At 33.6% G+C, this 23,724-nt stretch overlaps 1 protein-coding gene across 7 annotated transcripts in view; it reads right to left on the bottom strand.

The window, feature by feature from the left end:
- LOC137244812 (uncharacterized) overlaps positions 1-23,724 on the bottom strand; it is an 84,706-nt gene that overhangs the window by 5,276 nt on the left and 55,706 nt on the right. For all 7 annotated transcript variants that reach the window (XM_067774373.1, XM_067774375.1, XM_067774376.1 and 4 more), the window contains 3 exons: positions 4,068-5,745; positions 803-1,448; positions 149-390 (listed from right to left, as the gene is read on the bottom strand). In XM_067774373.1, the coding sequence (XP_067630474.1) occupies positions 149-390; positions 803-1,448; positions 4,068-5,745 (2,566 nt within the window). The remainder of the gene's footprint in view (positions 1-148; positions 391-802; positions 1,449-4,067; positions 5,746-23,724) is intronic.

Raw genomic sequence — 23,724 nt, 5'->3', positions numbered from 1 at the left:
TTCCGAAAAAAAAGCGCCACAATACTCCGACACTTTCCCTCGGACAGAATCCATGGGAAAAATGCAGCTAGGGTATTTTCTAACCAAAGTCCATCCCGCCAGTTACATAAGTACTCGTGAATATACTTAAAATTATTAATCAACTTACCACGCCGCCATAACTATTACTAATAAAAATATAACTATCTGTAAGGATTTATTCGAACAGATCTCATAGCCGCCACTTGCACCCCAGCTTTTCCCGATGCGATACGTTTTACTGCGCTGTTCAAATTCATGTTGACGTAGCAATCGATTGTTGCGCTCCAAATCTTCGATACGGGTCTCAAGCGATCCAGTGACCTTGCAGAGTTCTTTTACTGCGCCAATATTTTCCATTAAAATGCGATCCTTATAAAGAGATGTAAAACGATGTATTGGAAGCGTTGTTTCATTGTATTTTTATAAGTGACTATAAGAGGTGGTCGAAAGTTGCAAAAGGCCACCCCAAACATAAAGCTTATGTTGGGTGGATGTTGGAACAATTTGTTTTTTCTTTTATGTGTCATTGCTTTGATCTTAAGAAGCTTTCAATACCTTCTTATTTTCTTTTGAGCTCTGAGTTAGTTTTCACAGAGCTTTGCCTGCTAACCGAGTAATAGCGTCTTAAAGTAAGCTTTTTTTGTTCACAAAACTATCAAAAACCTGCTATATGAGATCGATTGCTCCGAGATCCCCTCAACATAAATTATCAAATTTAGGAACGGTCTCTTGCACCTTTTTTATTTTCTATAAATACCGACCCATTCAGCCTATATCATACCTTATTGACCAGCAGGAAATTTTCGATGACATTACCATTTGGCAGCACAATACTACCAGCCTCTTTAACTGCATCGGGTATAACTTCGCGCACCTCTTGTGCAATCACGCCCGTATCCACAATTTCTTCGCTGTCACTGTCACAGGAACGTTTCAAACCGGAATGCACAGCGAATTCGGGCGCGTAACGGTAACGTACTATGCGTATTTTTTGTAAATTACGCAATTGTACCGATGTATCCAATTCGCCAATTTCATGCTTTGCACGACTATCACTAGGTTGTACTATGTGGCCGGATACCTTTAAATTGCCATGCACAACCAGGCTCTCATCGGGACGATCGGTGTTGATGCCAACACGACCAGCATGAAAAATGGAATCCTGTGTGAGTCCACGTTGCCAGCAAAGATCGACATCCGATTCGAATTGACCTGGATTAGAGGCGCGTACAATGATGCGTTCACTACCTTGGCTAATGATTGGAAAATGGCCAGAGATTGTGTGCACATGTAGACCGACAACTAGTTGGAAGTAGCGTTGCTCGGGATTGGGACGTCCCTTCTTACGCATGTTGTTGTTAGTAGTTTCAGAGAAGTGCAAACGTCCTACAGTGACTTTGCTAACTATATGACTCTGGAGATCGATACTGAAAGGAAAGAGAGTTATTTACACGTATGTATGAGGCTTTCCATGCCAACCTAATCCTCTGATGGATCACGGATTTTATTGGAATTTTAATTCTACCTAGATGATATGCATTTTTGAAAACTTCGCTTTTTTCAAATTTTGTTTAAAATTTTTCAGCGAAATTTACACCATATGAATTTTTGAAAATTTTAGGTTTGGTCAAATAAAATTTTTATCAGCGAAGTTTATGGCGCTTTAATTTGTTAGTTTATAAAAGATAGCTTATTACATGTTTCGAGTTTTTATAAATTGCATTTCGATAGTTCAAAAAAAAAAAAAAATTCCGAAACTTTCAAGAAGTTATGATTAAGAAAACCTTAAAATTTATGTTTTAAATTGGAAAAAAAAAATTTTCCGGAAAAAAATTATTTTCGTCTGGAATGCAGAAAAATCAGTAAGAAAAGAAAAAACTTAAATAGGGATATTGAAGTACAAAAATTTTATTTAAAAATTTAATTTCTTGATGATTTATGTATACTTTTTTGGAAAATTTATAAATATACTTCACACCAAGTATTAAAACAAAAAAAATCCGAAGAGAAAGAAAAGAAATTAAACTAAGATAGAATAGAATAGAATATAAAAGAATAGAGTAGAATAGAGGAGAATAGAATAGAATAGAATGGAATAGAATAGAATAGAATAGAATAGAATAGAATAGAATAGAATAGAGTAGAAAAGAATAGAATAGAATAGAATAGAATAGAGTAGAATAAAATAGAGTAGAATAAAATAGAGTAGAATAGAATAGAATACAATAGAACAGAATAGAATAGAATAGAATATAATAGAATAGAATAGAATAGAATAGAGTAGAATAGAATAGATTAGAACAGAATAGAATAGAATGGAATAGAATAGAATAGAATAGAACAGAATATAATAGAATAGAATAGAATAGAATAGAATAGAATAGCATAGAATAGAATAGAATAAAAGAGAACAGAATAGAATCGAATAGAATAGAATAGAATATAATAGAATAGAATAGAACAGAATAGAATAGAACAGAATAGAATAGAATAGAATAGAATAGAATAGAATAGAATAAAATAGAATAGAATAGAATAGAATAGAATAGAATAGAATAGAATAGAATAGAATAGAATAGAATAGAATAGAATAGAATAGAATAGAATAGAATAGAATAGAGTAGAATAGAATAGAATAGCATAGAATAGAATAAAAAAGAACAGAATAGAATCGAATAGAATAGAATATAATAGAATATAATAGAATAGAATAGAATAGAATAGAATAGAATAGAATAGAATAGAATAGCATAGAATAGAATAGAATAGAATAGAATAGAATATAATAGAATAGAATAGAATAGAATAGAATAGAATAGAATAGAATAAAAAAGAACAGAATAGAATAGAATAGAATAAAAGAGAACAGAATAGAATCGAATAGAATAGAATAGAAAAATTTAATTTTTTTTAATTCATGAAAAAAATGATAATTTTTCATCAAAATAATAATTTGAAACAAAAAATTTGAAACATTCAAAAATAAAAATTAAAATTATAATATAATATCGGCAAATTTTAGATCAAAACCTTCCGCATCTCGAAGACAGCAAAAAAAGTCAAATTATTTGTTTTTGAAAAATGCATAAAAAAAATAAAAAAAATTCTAATTTGATAATTTTTCACAGAGTTATCAAAAAATAGTAATAAAATGAGATTTGCAATGAATTCTATTTTTCGGAAAATTTATAATAAAATTTATATTTATTTCGGAAAAATTATTAAAAAGAATGAAAAAAGATAACAAATCCAAAATTTACAAAAAAAAAAAAAAATGGAATAAAAGTATATCAATTTTGTTTTTTCGGAAAATGTATACAAAAAAATTTATTTACATATATTTCTTAAATTTTATTTGTTGTAAAACTTATAAATAACTGGTCAGCCAATTTTTATCGAAACAATAACTTTAAACGTAAAACCGAAATTTTGAAAAACAAAAAAATTTAATTCAAAACATTTTATCATCAAAGCTTCAGTGCAAACACTTTCGGACGACAGCAAATTAAAATCTTTAAAATTTTTAATAAATTCTCAGTTTTTTAAAAAAACATAAAAAAGTAATAACCCAAGTTGAATAATTTTTCACAAAGTTATCAAAAAAAGTGATAAAAATAATCCGAAGTAAGGAAAAAAAACAATAAGATATTGAATGAGTTTTGGTAGGACAATTTTTCACAAAGTTATTAAAAAAATATAAAAAAGTAAATAAAAAATTATAATTTAAATATAATATTTAGAAATTTCAATGCATAAATTTTCGGACTATAGCATAAAAACAGTACAATATTCAATTAACTATATTCTTTCCAAAAGTTTATAAAAAATAATATAGAAGTGCTTGTTCATCCGGAAACTTTTTTTTGGCCGTCCAGAATGAAGTAAAATGAAAGTAACAAAAAGTCATTGAAACATTTTTTGTATGGTAGAAAAAGGTGGCAGAATATCAGCGAAATGGATTATGCAAAATCCATCAGTAAAATGAGCTGACATAGAAAGGTTCAAATGTTTGTGTATATGTATGAGTTTCGAAACCAATTACGTACGGTACAGGATAGAATGGTTTCTTAGAACGATCGGACTGACTTTGTTCAACACGTATTGTTTGATTTGGTGCTTCCAATTTCACACCATAAAAATGCAAATGAAATGAATTGATCTTCTCTAAACCGGACGGTGTCTTCACAAACTTTGCATCGCCCTGTAGACGTGCATGGCAAGTTATTTGAAAATGATTTTTCTTCTGGCAAACGAACGCATCATCGGACACCGAGAAGTTAAAGCCCTTGTCAGCATCAACACGATAATAAACCACGGCGATCTCCTGTAAACTCTGATCGCAAAGTTTATGCCAATTTTGCGGTTGAAAAGGAGTAAAGCGTATGCAGGGCGTTAGCGAACTAGCATCGCCACCATCTCCAGCACCAGCACTAGGTACGCTATTATTGCCATCGAGACTATTGTCGGGATTTGAGTTGACCGTAGACAGCGCGGGTGATAGCGAGGCAGCTGAGTGTGCAGGTGTGCTTGCAATGTCACTCGGATGTGCGGGTAACGCAACGGTGACCGGTGATATACTGCCACCAAGCTTATGGGACTCCGTTGACGGTGAGACACCATTTGTGGGACTTAAACGCAAACCGGGATCTGGTTTAATACCTGTAAAGTCGGCGCAATCCAATTGAGTGGAGAGTTTGCGTTTACGTGATGCTGATAGATGTACGGGTGTGGTGGGTAACGACGAACGACTATGCTGTGTTGGAAGCGCTTGGCTTGTGCCTATCAATTGCACACGAGGTACGTCACTCAATGGTGAGATGACTGCACAGGATGTTATATGCGAACTAATTGTATCGAGACCATTTAAAATTGTCACATTTGGATAACTCACTGAAGGAAAATTGCCCGTGTGTAAATTATCATAGGACAACAGATTGTTAACAGTTGCGCTGTTATTGTTGCTGTTATTATGTTGATTTGAAAAGATCAACTGATGTGATGGTGGCAAATCTATATGACCAGCGCCGCCGACGATCGAGCCGCTATGTGTAAGTTGTGTATGCGTTAGGGCAGCTGGATCCATTATGAGCGCCGACTCGTGTTTCACGCGCACTTCACTCATTGCATTGCTGCCTGTTGGCGCAGTTGGTGTGTGATTATGATTGTAATGAGCTTGTGTAGGGTTGTTGTTGTTGTTATTGTTGGTATTGCTGTTGTGTTGTTGCGTTTGATAGTGATGCGGTTGCGTTTGATGCGGTGGTGTAAATTGTGATTGCATATGCATTGCATCAGTTTGCATTGCGGTAATACCATTATAAAGGTCACGCGAGGTCAAGGTTAAACCATAAACATCTTGCAACGGACTATATGGTGGCTCTGAACCAGAATCGGGTGGACTGTCAGGCATATGAGGCGTACCGTGATTGATTGCAGTTGCTAGAGGTGTCGCTATTGGTGTGGATGCTAAACTGACGCGAGCCGAAACGCTAACTAATGATGTATTACCATCGATTTGTTGTTGATGGGGGTGATGTTGATGTTGTTCTTGCTGTTGTTGCTGTTGTTGGTGATGGTGTTGATTGGAATCGGCCTTAGCAACGTTATTGTTGCAATTTGTTTGCGCATCAAGCTGTTGCCCAACAGCCCCTTCAACCTGCATGAACTGTTCCAGATTACCAAAATCGATTGCCTCATTGTCGATGCCTCCAATGAAATCGGATCGATCTGTGCATATAAATACATATGTAGATGTATGGAAAAAAATCAATATAATTCCGGTATAAAAAAACAACTAAAAAAGTAAGTTTGTAATAAAACATATACATATTTATTGTGGTCCCTGAGGTGCTGCCTATTTTTGTATTCACACAAACACGTCTTTAGGTAATGAATATTATAATCGATTTGCTGATATTTTTCACAAACAATGTCATTTTGTTTGATCAATAAATTACACACAAACAACATAAGTGTGCAATTCTAATTTAGTTTGACGGGCAAACGGCAGGAAATTGATGAATCCAAGAGCGAGCATGGGATTACATAAATTAATGTGTTGTGTAAATTTAGGGTTCTTGGCAAACTGATAAAATTACACAAATCATTCCTTTAGGAAATATTTAAATGTAGCTCATACCACGTGTTGTTGTGTTAGCAGTGCTTCGCCCCATTCAATTAGTGGGAGCACTCACAAATTGCCATCAAAGTCTTGTAACGGAAGTCCAAGGAAACTAGCAGTTTCAACCGGGTTGGACCATAGAGATGTTGTTGTTAGAGGCGTAGGTACCACATTACAATTGAAAAGATGGTTGGTGTCATCTGGGGCCATATCGTATGCAGGACATATATTACATATGTCAGGGTTGATTTGTGTCTCCCTTGGTAGTCTGCTTTCTTCTTCTGCAAGGGTTGGATAGTGTTTATTGATAATGGGGTTCACCGGACGCGACCTAGTAAAGGTTCTGCGTCTATGTGGATTAGGCTTAGGGCCAGCTTATGCTTATTTGGATGTTTTTCCCCTTTTTGCTTATGGTGATGTTTCTTTTCCCTCTTAGAGGCGGGGCTAGATCAAGCAGTTGTTTGCAGGGGTATCCAGGTGACATTCTAACAAAAGCTGTCTGTTCAGCATTACGTTATGCTCTTTTGTGTAGAGCTGTTTTACTATGTAGATGATGTTCAGGAGTCATAAGGATACATACCGTGGCAGTTCTAGGTGCATCATTTTGGCAGATCTGTAGCCTTTTCTATGGTGCAATTTTTAGACCGGCCACCAGACTGACGATGCGTGGCACATGAGCGGCCAGCCAATTGCATTGTAAGTTGTTAGCAGCGTTTCTTTATCTATTCCCCAAGGACTGCCGCCAAGCGACTAGGAGATTTTGTTGCGGCCTTGTACTTAAGATACAAGGTAAGAGTATTATCGAACGTGTTCTTGGGTAACTGACTGTCGGTAGCGTAATGCCTTCACCGTGAAAGTCCAATATTTGCGACATCTGTTTCTTCCATATCGTAAACAGAGTGACCGCGTATTTTGTCCGATATGGTACCAGGTCGCGTGAGGTGATGAAACCAGAAAGACTTGTAGCTATTTATTTTACAATATAATTCGTCGTTGGCATAGGAAATGGTACTAACTCCTTTTAGTGGAAAAATTGTCTTTGATATGTAGAAATTAAACAGATTTAATACTCCTTGGGTTTTGAGACTGCGATCCTAAATTGAACCGACGCTTGCCGACCATTCAGATAATTTGCGGATCATATTTTTAGACAAGGGGAAAGGGTTAAACCTTCTATTTCTTGCAGTAGTGTACCATAAACAGAATTAGCTTATTAATTGCTAGCAGACCTGGCATTCGTTATATTACCACAACTTCAGTCTATCTGCATGAATTTTAAGACATTTTTATCTCTAACTATATCTTTCTCGCTCTCCCCTTCTTCGATTTTCTTTTCCTATTATTCGCTCCTCCCTCTTTCTTCCCCTCTCTCTGCGTCTCTTTTTCCGTCTCCGTTTTCTTCTATTTCCCTGTCTCTCTCTGGGTCCTTTTTTTCTTCCTCTCCCGCTTTCTCTACCACTATTTTCGTCTAACTTTATCTCTTTCTCAGCCTCTTTCTCTTTTCCTCGTTTTTCCTTTCTCTCGTTTCCTCTTTACACATTTCTACCAATACGCTTCCTAAATAAAAAGTATGCGAAATATTTATGTAAAATTATTTAAAAAAATATAAACAAGGCAGGATAACCTCCGAAAAGATTTTAGGCCGAGCTTCTCTTAAAATTCACGTCCTTTTAAGTTTTCCTACAAATTGGCGAGACGGGGCCTAAATGTTTCACGCCGACTCCGAACGGCATCTGCAAGGAAGACGAGTTTTCCTCAGAAATACCCTCGCAGTGTTTGAAAATCCCTGCCGAGGTGTGGCCCCGCTTAGAAACACTTTCTTCTAATTGAAAAAAAATCGAAATTTTTGATGTTGCTTTGCCCGGGAATTGAACCCAGGATTTTCGGTGTGGTAAGAACCTCATAATCTAGGCAAAAAGCTATAAATGTAGGCAGACGCATCCCAAATATGATTTTTTTGAATTGATCGGCCTCTGGTACAGTTCCTGAAAAAAATTCAACAGAACACTTTCTGGGTATCTATGCAGCTATCTCAACAAAATCGGATGAGTGTTGTAAGAGCACATATATTTAATTTTGTTGTTACCAATCATTTAAAAGTTTTAGTGTATGAGTGTGTTTCAAAAGAAATATGCGGTTTCAATCGTGTTTGTTGCATAAATGTGCATGCAAGCCGAAACGAAAACAATATGAAATAAAAATGTTTTCGCTAGCTTGCCTTTTTCACCATTTTATCTAATTAAAAATCTTATGTGGTGGAATGCTCTCGTTGAACGCATATTTGAAAAGATGGTTGACAGCGAACACACACACAAACTGCCTTTTTTGAAATAGTGTCATTTTTGTTAAAATTTTTTTGTTTATATTAGAAACGAAATTCCGAAAGATTTGTTGCATGGCTTAACTATATGGTTGGCTCATCTCTACAGCAACAACATACCTTTTTTCAGATTGTCAAAATCAGCGTGTTGGTGTCAGACAAATTTAATGGAATGAAAACATAAATTAGCAGCTTTTGTGTGTAGTATGAAAACGTTGTCAATGTGTTGGTTTCATTTTAAGTTTGCCATCTCCTTCTGACAATCCCTACTCCAGTGAAATGAAGAAAATAAAATCAGCTGATGAGATGAGCCAGCCATATAGTTGAGCCATGATTTGTTGTTAAATTACACTGGATAACAAGTTTCAACTTTTTTTCTGCACCAGAGACGCCATTATGAAATTCCTATGTAAAATCACCCCCTGATTCCGCAAATCAAGGTTATTTTTAATTCTATGGTAACGTTTTTGTGATATTTACGAATTACCGTTATCTCAAAAAAAAAAAAAAAATGGGTCCACTTAATCATATATATCTCAAGAACGAATTGAGCAATTCCAAAACGGTTTGAAGTTTTTAAAAGGCAATAAAATTTGCTATAAACTGTGCATTCAACACTTTTTGCGGCTCCCTGCAGATTCAAAGATAACGAACAATCACTACGGATTTTTTTATTATTTTTTTGTAAAAATATAAAAAAAATTTGTTCTTTGCGAGGAAGGATCTCGAAAACTTTTTATTTTTTTGCAGATTTTTTCTTTTCTCTCTAAGCTCTGTTTTATTACAAAAAAAAAAGCTTTCATTCAACAAAATCGGTAGACTTATACAAAAGTTATAAGCATTAAAGTAAACATTCCCATTTAATAATTAAGTACCCTACTGGTACATATATGTTAGTATTCGTATATCAGTTAGTTAGTTGTTGCAGATTTTTTGCTTTTCTATCTAAGCTCTGTTTCATTACAAAAAAAATAAGCTTTCATTCAACAAAATCGATGGACGAATACAAAAGTTATAACCATTCAAGTAAATATTCCCATTTAATACTTAAGTACCCTACTGGTACATATATGTTAGTATTCGTATATCAGTTAGCTAGTTTTTTCAGATTTTTTTGTTTTCTCTCTAAGCTCTATTTTATTGCAACAAAATCCGTACCCGTACCGTAAAATAAGTACCCTGCTGGTAGTTAGTATTCGTATATCAGTGAGTTAGCGAATATTAATATGTACCAGTAGGGTACTTAAGTATTAAATGGGAATATTTACTTAAATGCTTATAACTTTTGTATTAGTCCATCGATTTTGTTGAATGAAAGCTTGTTTTTTTTGTAATAAAACAGAGCTTAGAGAGAAAACAAAAAATCTGCAAAAAAATAAAAAGTTTTCGAGATCCTTTCTCGCAAAATACATTTTTTTTTTATATTTTTACAAAAAAAATTGAAAAAATCCTAATGATTGTTCGTTATCTTTGAATCTGCAGGGCCTAACAAAAAGTGTTGTATGCACAGTTTATAGCAAATTTTATTACCTTGCAAAGCTTCAAACCCTTTTGGAATTGCTCAATTCGTTCTTGAGATATATATGATTAAGTGGACCAAATTTTTTATTTTTTTGAAATAACGGTAATTCGTAAATATCTCAAAAACCTTACCATAGAATTAAAAATAACCTTGATTTTCACAATCAGGGAGTGATTTTACAAAGGAATTTCATAATGGCGTCTCTGGTGAATTTTGGCTGTAAACCAGTGTTATTTGCAACAAAAGCAATGTCAAAAGAAACGCCAACAACTAGAACGTAATAAAACAAAGTCAATTAACAAGAAAAACAACAAAAAAAAAAAGAGGAGGAAAAATAACCAAACAAAAATTTTCCGGACGAATAAAAAAATAAATTCGTCCGGAATTTTTCACCAATGCGAATTTCCGAATGAATATGGACAACCCTATTTATAAAGAAGAATGAAAGTAAATATTTCCAGCAGGATGGCCTAGTGGTTAAAGGCTACTGCAGTTTCACCATGTGATTCACGGTTCGAATCCCGGTGAAACCTTTGACAACATTACAAAATTGCTTGATGATGATTACGTTGGCGGTTTTCGAAATGGTTCCATAGCAATATGCCAGTAAATGTTTCATTCTTTTCAGTTTCTCTTAGAAAACATAATAATTGAAATTCAATTATTATAAGCCGGTGTTAAGCTCATGAATTCTTAACTATAAGTATAAACTGAACACACCATTAAACAAACATACATAAATATGTACAACTGAGCCTGAGTTTACAAAGCTTCTCATTCGCAACGAAGAAGAACTTTACAAAAACAAATCTACATGGCACACAAATTAATATAGAGACAAAATGTCTCAATTGTGTTGTTAGTGTAGAAATTAGAAAAACTGAATTAAGCATGAAAATAAATACCAGCAGGATGGCCTAGTGGTTAAAGGCTACTGCAGTTTCGCCATGTGATTCACGGTTCGAATCCCGGTGAAACCTTTGACAACATTACAAAATTGCCTGATGATGATTATGTTGGCGGTTTTCGAAATGGTTCCATAGCAATATGCCAGTAAATGTTTCATTCTTTTCAGTTTCTCTTAGAAAACATAATAATTGAAATTCAATTATTATAAGCCGGTGTTAAGCTCATGAATTCTTAACTATAAGTATAAACTGAACACACCATTAAACAAACATACATAAATATGTACAACTGAGCCTGAGTTTACAAAGCTTCTCATTCGCAACGAAGAAGAACTTTACAAAAACAAATCTACATGGCACACAAATTAATATAGAGACAAAATGTCTCAATTGTGTTGTTAGTGTAGAAATTAGAAAAACTGAATTAAGCATGAAAACAAATACCAGCAGGATGGCCTAGTGGTTAAAGGCTACTGCAGCTTCACCAAGTGATTCACGGTTCGAATCCCGGTGAAACCTTTGACAACATTACAAAATTGCCTGATGATGATTACGTTGGCGGTTTTCGAAATGGTTCCATAGCAATATGCCAGTAAATGTTTCATTCTTTTCAGTTTCTCTTAGAAAACATAATAATTGAAATTCAATTATTATAAGCCGGTGTTAAGCTCATGAATTCTTAAATATAAATATTTCAAAGTTTAACTGCAAGTAAGAAATATTTCAATCGAGCCATTTGTTAATTAATTTATAGCTATGTCAACTACAATTTTATGCTTCTTTACTACGTTTTAGCACTTTGCCACGCCCCTATTATAGATTCCTTAACATTATATTTACACAGAATTTAAACTAACAAACACAGCCTCTAACGTTCGAGAATTTTTATGTAGACACGTTAGATAATTGGCGTAATCTGGACTCGGGCAAGGCGTTAGAAAATTACACGAGTAATTGACTCGAGAATGATTAGAGAACTGTTGCAAAGTCAATTCACCACAACTGCAAAACCCCATTGGAGAAATATATTCGGTTTCGATTGGAGAACTCTAATTTTTCTCGATTTGAGAATTATATCCCATTTTCTTTGAGAATGCTATGTTTCTTCTGCGTTTCTCGTGTCGTCCTCTGACATAAGATATTAGAGAACACGGATAGTTATCTCATCTTCCTCTAATCTGTATCCAGGATTTTGCCAAGGGGGGGGGGGGGGGGGGATGAGCAATAATTTATTTTAAGGTAAATAGAAATTAAGACACCCAGTAATTGGGTTTACCATCTGTGTGTATTTCTTTATAAATAAGCAATACTTACCATCATATACATATATACATGCATATCCATACATACTTATGCAAAATCGTTTACTTCAAGAGGAATACTTGGATTATTTCAATTAAATTGTGTTATTATTCATTTATTTCAATTAATTGAAAAGCTTTATTTAAAACTTTAATTCTGTTATAAAACGAAATTTAGTCTTCGCTCCTTAACACTCAAACTCTTAATCTTTTTTTGCTAAAATCACGTGCACTTTTGATTTAAAATATTTAAAAATTGTTGAAGTGATTATATCGTTGGTTCCATGGAAGACTATCTCAGCTCAAATTGCGCCGAAGGTTATCTCAGTTCGTTTTTTTTTTTAAACTAACACCTTTCGCTTGTTTGCTAATTTTATATTATTTAGTTTAATTTTACTTATTTTTGTATTATTTTATTTTGTTTATTCTTGTGTTAATTACTTAGGTTTTTTACTTTTTTTAAATTAATTTTATAAATAAATAAAATAACATAAACTAAACAAAAATAAAATAAAGTAAAATAGATCAAAACGAAATATCCTAGACGCAAATAACGAACTGAGAAAATCGTCGTTGGGACCGACGATATGGAATTTAATGAGTACTGTATACTCCACGGCAAAATTAAACATTAATATTACCTTCCCACGTACGTACTTACATATATAGAGATTTTGATTTTCTCTTGTATTTTCTTGCTAAATCAGAAGGAAAATTGGTAATTTTAATATAAATTTTTTAATATATATTACGAAGTAAAATAAGAAGTTGAGCGAAGAAGGGGGAGGGGATCTATCCCCCCGAATCCCGAATTACGATAACAGTGGTTGTTGAAATGACAGAGGTTTCTGTGCCACAAGTAAAGTAGTGAGTGTCGTGAGCGTAAGTTTCTCTTTCAAATTAGCTGATGCATTGGCATAAAATTGACAATTGTTCGCTGTTGAAATAACCAATGATATCAGTTCTTTTAACAGAAAAATCAATAAGATTGATTGAAAATCTCTAATTTTTACAGAATATTGTCGACTTGAGATCAACAGTTTTTCTTTTCTTGAAACAGCTAAACAACTCGGTTGAATTTAATAGTTTTTAATATTTTGAAAGATATGTATATCGTTATATTATCTAATTTCTGTATTCTTTGTTAAACCAAAATTTACCATGTATGTTCTTGGGATATTCCATGTTGTTCAGCCACTTGTTTGTATTGTTTTAATAATATTGTAATTGTTTTCTTTTTAATTATATTTAATTAATTTATCGCAAAACATTTGCAACAACAATTACGATTTCGAACACTTGTTAAAATATTAGCGTCATAGTTGTTATTAAATATTAAAACATATCAGTTACATTATAATAATAATATTAGAAACATACTCGTGGTATGTATATATATTTGCCCATATATGTACATATATATACATATTTATGGTAATATATTGCACTCACAAATAAGTACACGTATTGCCGGGTATCACATATTGAAGTTTTTAATATCGCACGGTACAGAATTTGCCACAAACTATAGACTACCGTACATTGAATGTTTGCCTTCAAAATGCAACTGCCACTTGATATTTTCTCACTGTTTAGACAACTTTTTGTGCCTTCTGTTTTGCGCGCTTTGAAATTAGTCAATGATGACTTCAAAAAGAAAATAAAAGTGTTGAAAAACAAAACGCAAGTAAAGAGTATATATATATGTATGTATGCAGGTACATATGTATGCACGTAGTATATTAAATAAAATAAAATAAAAACCATTTAAAAAACGTGCTAGAGAAACGCTAGAGAATGCATTGAACAGTGTAAGCCACCGACAGCATCATTGCATCTGTTAGTTACACAAAATAATTATCTAATGTGTTTTAAGCGTATAAAAACGTTCGCTCACCTATTAGCAGCTATAGCTTTGAATAGGTATGCATAAGCGTGTGTGTGTATGTGTTAAGGGAGCGGGATCGGGCTGAAACACATACATAAGTTGTGCTTAGCCGCGGTTGATGCACTTCACAATCGGTTGAGCATCAGTGAAAATTATAAACGCTCATACAAACACATAAACAAATGAAGATACATACATATAAACATGCATGCAAAGATGAATGAATGAGCGCATCACAGCATACGTGAAACACCTAGCTAAACTATCAAATAATTCAATAAAAACAATAATACAGTAAATTTGTCTACAAAAACATGTCTTCAAGCCGTTTTTTATCCCAAACGGGTTTTGCTTAAGGGTTATTATTATTCTTTATTCAGTTAACCATACCAAGTGTGGGGGGTGAAATAGGGTCAACGACCAAAATACCACTTCATATGGCTATAAGATCAATTGGCCTTATGACCACTTCAAATGGTCATATACCCCATGACTTTATGACCTTTCTAAATTTGAATTTAAAGCCATAAGATAAATTGGGCTTATGACCACTTCAAATGGTCATAGGGTCAATTGACGTTATGACCGTTTTAAATTTGACTCTATCCCCATTTAGCAAATTTCGGTTTGAGATTATGACAATTTCGGGGAAAAGATCATAACCATAAAGCAATTTAAGATCGGCGCAAAAGCGAGAAACTTCCGCAGGATTATTTAGACGTTGCATTGAATACATATGCTCTTATTTTATAGAAAATCTGGTCCAGCTTTTGATACTGTCAGTAACTTTTATTTAAATAAATTATTCATCAGAAATCCACGTTGGACTAGTACCAAAACGGATTTTTCACTCAAGTGAGAACGAAATATAAAGTGATCCTTTATTCTAAATTTACTCTAAACTTTTAGTTGATAGAGTTCCTCTTATCTCAAGGAGGACCTTATTTAGCCGGTTTTTTATCCGATTTTTCAATTGACGTTATGGCCTCTAAACTTATGTCATGTATGTGGCTCTCGAAAATCTACTGACTTGCAGATATTGTTTTGGAGGTACTTTACTTCCTTTCATAAAGCTAAGGTAATTTCCTCTGAGGGTTTAAAAGTTGTTTTCTTTTATTCTTTAGACTTTCCCATACCTCCGAGAAGTGATCAGCGACGTATGTATTAACGTTGAAGTGCTCAAAAATGTATTAAATAAATACTTTAAAGAACTCAGAGACTTCACATAATAGAAAAACAGAGATCCAATCATTTTCAAAATATCATTTAAAGTGTCAAAATCAAAGTTTTTGAAGACGGGTTGAGGGTGGGGGAGGGGGGGGGGGTTAAATGTACAACACTGCACTCTGAGATAGGGCATTCTTCAACCATATTCTAGGATAGGTCATAGGAAACAGCAGCCGGGATAGGGTGATACTCGACTCAGCAATCGATATCATGTGAAATGTTATGTTAAAAACTTTGTACAATGCTATGTTATTGTGTTAAGTTATGATATATTATATAAAGGGAGATAAAATAAATTGGCTGTTGTGAAAAGAGTCCTATGTCCTTCGCAACTTTTACATCATTCGATTTACTTTAATGCGCTGTGCTATGATCGTATGTGTGTAAAGCTGGTACACATCCTGCAATAGTTTATAATTCATTCGAAGAAATTTTCTACTTAATATTATAATTGTACCATTTAGTATAAAAGATATGTATGTATCGAACCAAAGGAGCTGAATCGATTAGAGGTATTCAAGAAGCAGGTTATGTATCGATATTAGTGCATTTTACCTTGGGGAAAATAGTTCGATCCACTGACTCAACAGTACCGAGTGGTTTGTAATGGTTTGCAGTCCTATTTGTTCAACACCTCTTTGCCATTAGCGTGCCGGCTTTTAATTATTGTTTTTTGCTATAACCATCTGTATGTATTCGATATTATGTTATTCTCATTTTTATTATTTTTATATGTATTTTTGTTGTGATTTGTACTTCAGCTGTAAACAATTTAATGCATTGAAAATTCGCCAGTGCTGATGATGAAAAAATCCATGCGAAACTGATTGGCAAAAGCTAAACTACAAATGTTAATCAAGTTTACTATACTTATGTATGTGTTTTTACACAAATACAAAAAGATTTAACTCATATAAGCTATAATTAGCATTACGGCACATTTAATGATATGTTTTTGCTTTGTTGCACGTTAACTGTCAATGAAACATTGAAAGCATGTAAAAACAACATGAACTAAAAAAAAGTTGCACTTATTTCGATTAATTTGTTTGCTGAATTCGTCATAAGGCACTTTTCATTACTTGCAACTCGCATACCACACGGCCACGGTCATTGTAAAAATAATGGGGGAATTCACTACGTCTAGGAAACGGTGTTTTATAATTTTTGCTATTTCAAACCATTTTGACCCAACATTATAAAATATATATATATAAAATTTATATATAATATATATATATATTTGTATGTGCAAGAAACAAACTATGTACAACGTCTGTAATATATAAGCAAAGTATGTAAAATTCTTAGAGTAGTAGTTCGGAAACTTCGCCCCAGTGAGTAGTCAGTGACACTCCAGCCACACTTGAATAGCCATTACCTTGCTCGTCTAAGGTTGGGCCGGCAAAATATCTGTAGCTAGTGGGACGTCTTTGAATAGGTGCTAGTCAATTATAAAATTAGTTTTAAGAATCATACTTTTAACATAAATTACATAACTGGCGTCCAACGTTGGGCCATTGTGACATAAACCATGCGAAAATACAGAAAAAAAGCAGCAAGGAACGGTGAAACTACAGTTGCAGTGATTAAGGCTACTGCAGTTTCACCGTGTGTTCGCGGTTCAAATTTCGGTGAAACCTTTGATAACATTACGAAATTGCCTGATGATGATTACGTGGCGGTTTTCGAAATGGTACCATCGCAATATGCCAGTAAATGTTTCTTTCTTTCTTTTCAGCTTCTCTTAGAAAAACATAACAATTGAATATTCAATTATTATAAGCGGAGTTAAGCTCATGAATTCTTAAAAATAAAAATAATTATTACATAAGAAATGAAAGGAGGGAAATGCAATGCGGGAGAGAAGTAAAATTAAAAGAAAATACAATCATCTTTTGTTGTTGATTTTTCCAACAGGAGAAAGGCGAACCTACATATTCGCTTTGGTCGTTTTGCTTCGCTTTGACAGCGCCGCAAGCGCCTTGCCACTTTCTTCACTTTCTCTTCATCCCCTATCAATTTTATTGACGTTGTGCCATCTTCAGTGTTCAAGTTCAAACACATAAATTAAAATTAAGAAACTTGTAGAAAAAAAAAATTAGTTATGAACGGGATAGGGTAGTGACCGCTCTAAAATTTCAAATTGACAATGCATTTTATTTTATGGTAATTAATAAAAAACCAGTTCAACGACATTTCTCTGAAAGAAGTAACCGGTTCCTTAAAAGTCACTGGTTGCAAGAAAGTAACTGGTTCAAAAAAGGAAGCGGTTCTCGAAAAGTAGCCGGTTGCGAGAAAGTAGCTCCGATAAAGTAACGATTTTCAAAAAAGGAACAAATTTCAAAAAAGTAACCGATTCCCAAAAATTGATCAGTTTAAGGAAAGTAGTTGGTTCTAAGAAAGTAATTGGTGCATAAAAAGGAACCAAAAAGTAAGCGAATCCAAAAAAGGAAACAATTTCACAAAAATAACCCGGTTTTAAAAAAGTAGCCAGTCCCAAAAATTTTACCAGTTTGAAAAAGTAACCAATTATAAAAAAAAAGAAACCGGTTATAAATGAGTAACGGGTCATGAAAACACAAACGGTAATAAAAAAGTAGCCGGTTTGGGAAAAGTAACCAGACTTAAGAAAATAGTCACTTCTAAAAAGTAACAGGTCATAAAAATATAACCAGATATAAAAGAGCATAAATGAATTCAAAAAATTAACCGGTTTTAAAAAAATAAATTGTTTTAAAATTGTCACCGGTTTGAAAAAAGTAGCCGGCCATTAAAATGTAACCAAATATATAAAAGCACTCAGTTATAAGAAAATAATCGGTTATATAAAATATCCGGTTCCAAAAAATAAAGGGGTTTCAAAAAAGTAACCAATTCTAAAAAACTAACTGGTTTAAAAAATACAAATGTTTATAAAAATTTGTTTGGTATCGTTATCCGATAGGAGAACGCTGTTATCGGTTACATTTATTATTGATCTTGTCTCTGGCAAGTTATATTGTCTTTCCATACTTTATCTACACTGAGGGAAAAACAGCCTTGTAAAAATAACTCCGAACGGTAACACTAATACATTTTGCATTGTTGTCTAATTTCGAGCTCAATTCAAATTTTTACCGCTTAAAATAAACATGTTTTAAGTTGATTTAAATACAAATTAGTCAATTTAACAATAATTCGTTGTTAAAGTAACTCCAGAACGTAACTTATTTCATTTCAACATATACTTTTTAAATTTGATATGACTGCATTGTCAAATCGAAGTGGTCGTTGTTGATCTGACGCTGAATTGTCTACAGCTGGTTGCGAAGCAACAACAAAATACATACTTTCATGACTAGCGGTGAATATTTTTTTGCTTTCATTGCGATTTATACTTTCGGCGTCATTACAGCGTTAATAGTTTTATCCTTTAACTAACGACGTGGTAGTAAATTGTACACTCGCTCTTTTCTTTCTCTCATAAACGCTCTCTTTTCGCTAGCATAACTTTATATTCTCAGTACCCTCATATTTTATTACACTTTTATTATCAGTGTTGTTTCGCTTGTGGTGAGGAAGAGTAACGCGTAGAAATTATAGTGGCGGTGTAAAATTAACCACACATCATCATTAGTGGAATCTTTTCATAGAAAATCTTTTACTACCACGTCGGAGTTATCGTAAGTTATTCATAGAAACCAAATTACTACACGTCTGCGTTAGCGTTATTTTTGGTAAGAAAAAAACAGAAAATCAGAAAACAGCTCTTAGTATTTTGGTAATTTCTAGGTAAACTTTAATTAATAAGTTAAAAATGGCGAGTTCAAAAATTTGAGCATACATGATATTACCAGACTGTAAGAGGATGACGAGTTTTACGATGACGAAATTTATGATGATGCAAGCGACTTTGATGACGGGGCTGTTGATCAAAATTTTGTATCTGAGATATGCAGTGATGGTGACTCAGAAGTATCCGAAATGGATAATGAGGAAGAAATAGAGCAAGCCTCTTCAGAAGGAGAAGTGCAAAATGTTGATGGCATTGAACCGAACGAAGTTGAAGTAAGTAACAATAATTCTGAACGTATTTACTACTACGGAAAACATCCCTTTAGTTGGTCCGCCAAAGAACCACAATGATGTAATAGGACTCCTTTACATAACATTGTAAGGTTTCCAACTTCAGTGGGTGGTACACGCTGTCTAGATGGACAAGAAAATATGATGTTTCAATATTGGTCGCAGTTTTTTTATGAAGATGTCGAAAATATAATCATTGGACGCACTAATAGAAAACTCAAAGTTTGAGTCTACAAATTCACTTGAAACGAAACCTTTGGATAAAATTGAATTCCGGGCATTTTTAGGCAGAGTTATTTTTAGGGCTATCATGTCACGTCTTCGATTTCTCAACATTCTTTTGTGCTTACGTTTTAACATTTCTTCTAATCGAAAAGAAAGATTGCCAAACAATCCATTAGCAGCAATTTCAAAAGTCTATAATAAAATTATTGAGAATTGTTAAAAGAGTTATTGCATAGGCAGTCACTCCTGTATTGACGAAATGCTAGTGCCATTCCGTGGCAGATGTAAGTTTAAAGTTTATATGCCACAAAAGCCGGCAAAGTATGGAATAAAAATAACAGCTTTAACGGATGCACGTACACACTATCTTTTAAATGCCTATATTTATTTTGGAAAGAACTCAGATGGCTTAAATCTTTCAAACTCTGAAAAAAGGCTTGCAGTTCCTACTTAATCGGTATTGAAATTATGCAGTGTTATAGAAGGGAGTAACAGGAACATTACTGCCGATAATTGGTTCTCATCCATTCAATTATTACAAGTGCAAAAAGAACGTCAACTTACTTATTTGCGTACTGTTAGAAAGAATAAAAAGGAAATTCCTGCAGAATTTTCGCCAAACAAAAAAAGACCCGTTGAAAGTTCAGTATACGGATTTACGAAAGACATCACGCTTTTACCTTATGTACCCAGAAAAAATCGATCTGTTATTCTAATTTCTTCGATGCATCATCATCAGGCATATGATCCAATAAGCCGGGAATGATTACCGATTACAATAACACTAAAGAAGGAGTTGACGAGCTGGATAAAAAGTGTTATATTTACGCATGTAGTCACCGTACACTACGTTGGCCTTTAGCTGTATTCTTCAGGCTAGTCGATATAAGTACAGTTAATGCATATATCTTGAATCAGTCTTCTCATAACTACCATGAAATTTCAGGAGCCAGTTTTTTAAGAACCCTTGCTAGAAATTTAATTGTTCCGCATTTACAGAGAAGAGAACATAAAAAGGTTAACTCGCTCTTTACGGGATATGATTCATATTATATTCGGTTCCGATTCTCTTCCAGAACCTGTCATGGAAAATGCTATGTCAAATCAAAACAAATCAAGCAAATTATGTTACATATGTCCTACTAAATAAAAAAGGAAAACAACACACTCTTGTCTAAACTGAAAAAACCAATGTGCATAGGTTGTAGTAAACGCTTGTGTATCAACTGTACGAATACTGAATATGATGAGTAGCATAAATATTATCCAATATACTGATTATTATTTTTTAAACTTAAAGAGATTTAGGACATATGCAATTTTTTTTATTAAATTATATGTTTTGGTTTGTGAAAAAATGCCATTTAATTTTTCATTAAGTTTTTATTTATTTTCTTTCGGATATGTTAAAAATAACTATATATTTTGCTTGTATAGGAAAGGAGATTATAATGAACTACCAATTTTTCTAACACCACTAAAAGGTTTTGTATTTTTCTTTCAAAATACTATAGCTCGAAACAATTCATATAGATTTTCTTCAATATGCAACCACTATAGTAAGAAAACCGATAATTATTTTAAATAAATGAAGTGCTGCTTACTCCAAACTGGAAAAAGAAGCGGTAAAGATGGGTTTGATGGTGAATGAGGACAAAACGAAGTACCTGTTGTCATCGAGCAAAGAGTCAGCGCATATGCGCCTTGGCAACCACGCTACTGTTGGCAGCCATAATTTCGAAATAGTAAAAGACTTCGTTTATTTGGGAACCAGCATCAACACTAGCAACAACATCAGCACTGAAATCCAGCGAAGAATCAATCTTGCCAATAAATGCTACTTTGGACTAGGTAGGCAATTGAAAAGTAAAGTCCTCTCTCGGCGAACGAAAATCATACTCTACAAGTCACTTATCGTACCCGTCCTGCTATGTGGGTCAGAAGCATGGACCATGACAACAGCAGATGAAGCGGCTTTGGGAGTGTTCGAGAGAAAAGTTCTTCGAAAGATTTATGGACCTCTACGCGTTGGCGATGGCGAGTACCGAAGAAGATTTAATGCTGAGCTGTACGAGCTATACGCAGTCAACAACATAGTCCAGCGAATTAAAACGCAGCGGCTGCGCTGGCTAGGCCATGTTATGCGAATGAAAGATGATGCTCCGGCCAAGAAAGTGTTTCTATCGGAACCCGCCTATGGAAGCAGAGGTAGAGGGCGGCCCCCACTCCGTTGGAAGGACCAGGTGGAAAACGATTTAAACTCCCTTGGTGTGACCAATTGGCGCCGGTTGGCGGAGCGAAGGGGCGACTGGCGCGCCTTGTTGGACGGCCATAACCGTTTAGACGGTTAAGCGCCAATTAAGTAAGTAAGTAAATGAAGTGGAGTCAGATTTACTACCACCTCCACATATATGTTGACAAATTTCACCTCGTAAGTTAAAGGTTATTTGCTGAAAATTCAATTAAATGGAAAGTGTACCCGTTTTTAGTGAAGTTATTTATGCAATAGATGGCGAAATATTTTAACATTACTGATACGCCACCTCTAAGTGATGAAGAAAAGGGTGATGAAAAGCTGAAGGCTTTACTAAAAGACTTTGAACGGGTAGGTGCTTTTGACCACTTAAAATGTGAGTAAATGTGCTGTTTTTATTGCATGTATCATTGTAATTGTGTTCTCAATATTGTAGCCGCACAAGTGACTTGCGAATGTTTAAAATATTAACGAGCGGAAGATTTAAAGGAAGCTATTCCACCATTGGGGCTAAGAGTGCAATTCCGAGAAAAGCTGTTCATGTGGAAAAACCAAACGGTAAGACGAATATTGATGCATAGTGAGTGGTGAATTATTATAAATTACTTAAAATTTAACAAATTCCTATCAAATGCCGTTTATAGGCCATGTAGTCTTAGTTTCATTAAAGCTTCCGCTTGGGCCAGCCGGCAAATTTCCTCAAAATTTAATTCCTCAGCGACGTTTTTATCATGCTGAAGCAGGGTAACATTCTAGAATATGTGCACCCCTTAATTAGTATGTAAAATTGTCAAGGGGGGGGGGGTATCAAACGACGCGTTTATACCCCTTTATTAAGAATCCGGAAGCGAAAATTAAAGATTCTTCTGCTGTAAAAATTTATTCACAAAAAACCAAAAAGTGAACGCGGATCCATTCAAAATCTTGGGCTGGATCATATGAAGTGGGAAAGAGAATTGGTGAATTTCGAATTATAAAAATGGCTTTATTTAAAAGCAAACCTTTTCACCTGTACTCTATAAACAATGGAAAAACTTATTGTAGAATTAAACAGATTTAATTTATTTACACAGCGATTATATGTACATATAAAAAATTTGAAAGTATTTATTTTATAACACTGTTAAATATAGCAAAGTTTTATAAACATGTTGAATTCTGCGTTACAAATCAATTATTTTCGAGCTCTTTTTTACTATTGTAAACAAATGTAATTCAGAATTTGAATTTTAGTTTTTCATAGATTCATTTAAAAATGAGATTCAAATACAGCTATGCTTTAGACAGCTACGTATGTACATATATTAATTGTTTTCTTAATTTTCATAAACATTAAATCTTTCTGTTTCAAAGTTTTTAAAATTCAATATTCTCAACATGCAAAAAATTCGTACAAAAAAGCAAAACAAAAATAACACAATGTGGACAAAATGTTAGTAACTTAACGAGTTGAATACGTATGTATACGTATTTTTTACGCTAAATAAGCATTGGAAATTTTAAATTTTCCTATTTTAAGTTACCTTGAATGTAATACATATGGATTAATTAATACAAATATTATATACAAAAGCAAATCCTCTGCATTTTTAATTCAACAGGAGGTTTTATTTCAAAATAACTTTTAATAATGTCAAATTGAAAATATAGCATTGTTGAAATGACATAAAATCGCATTTATTTAACATTGAAATAATTTAAAAGTAACATAGTTTCAATGTTGATTTAAAATATCTGTATTTCCAAATGACAACTATACCAAGATTAAATCGACGATTGATTAATGTTAAATTGAAAGATTTTACGATTGAAATAATAACTCGGCATTGTTATTTCATCGTGAAAAATGCTTAAAACAAATATAGCAAACCT

The sequence above is a fragment of the Eurosta solidaginis genome, chromosome 3, assembly GCF_040869045.1.
Source record: "Eurosta solidaginis isolate ZX-2024a chromosome 3, ASM4086904v1, whole genome shotgun sequence".
NCBI lineage: Eukaryota > Metazoa > Arthropoda > Insecta > Diptera > Tephritidae > Eurosta > Eurosta solidaginis.
The sequence above is the reverse complement of the archived record's forward strand: the minus strand, read 5'-3'. Positions and strand labels throughout refer to the sequence as shown.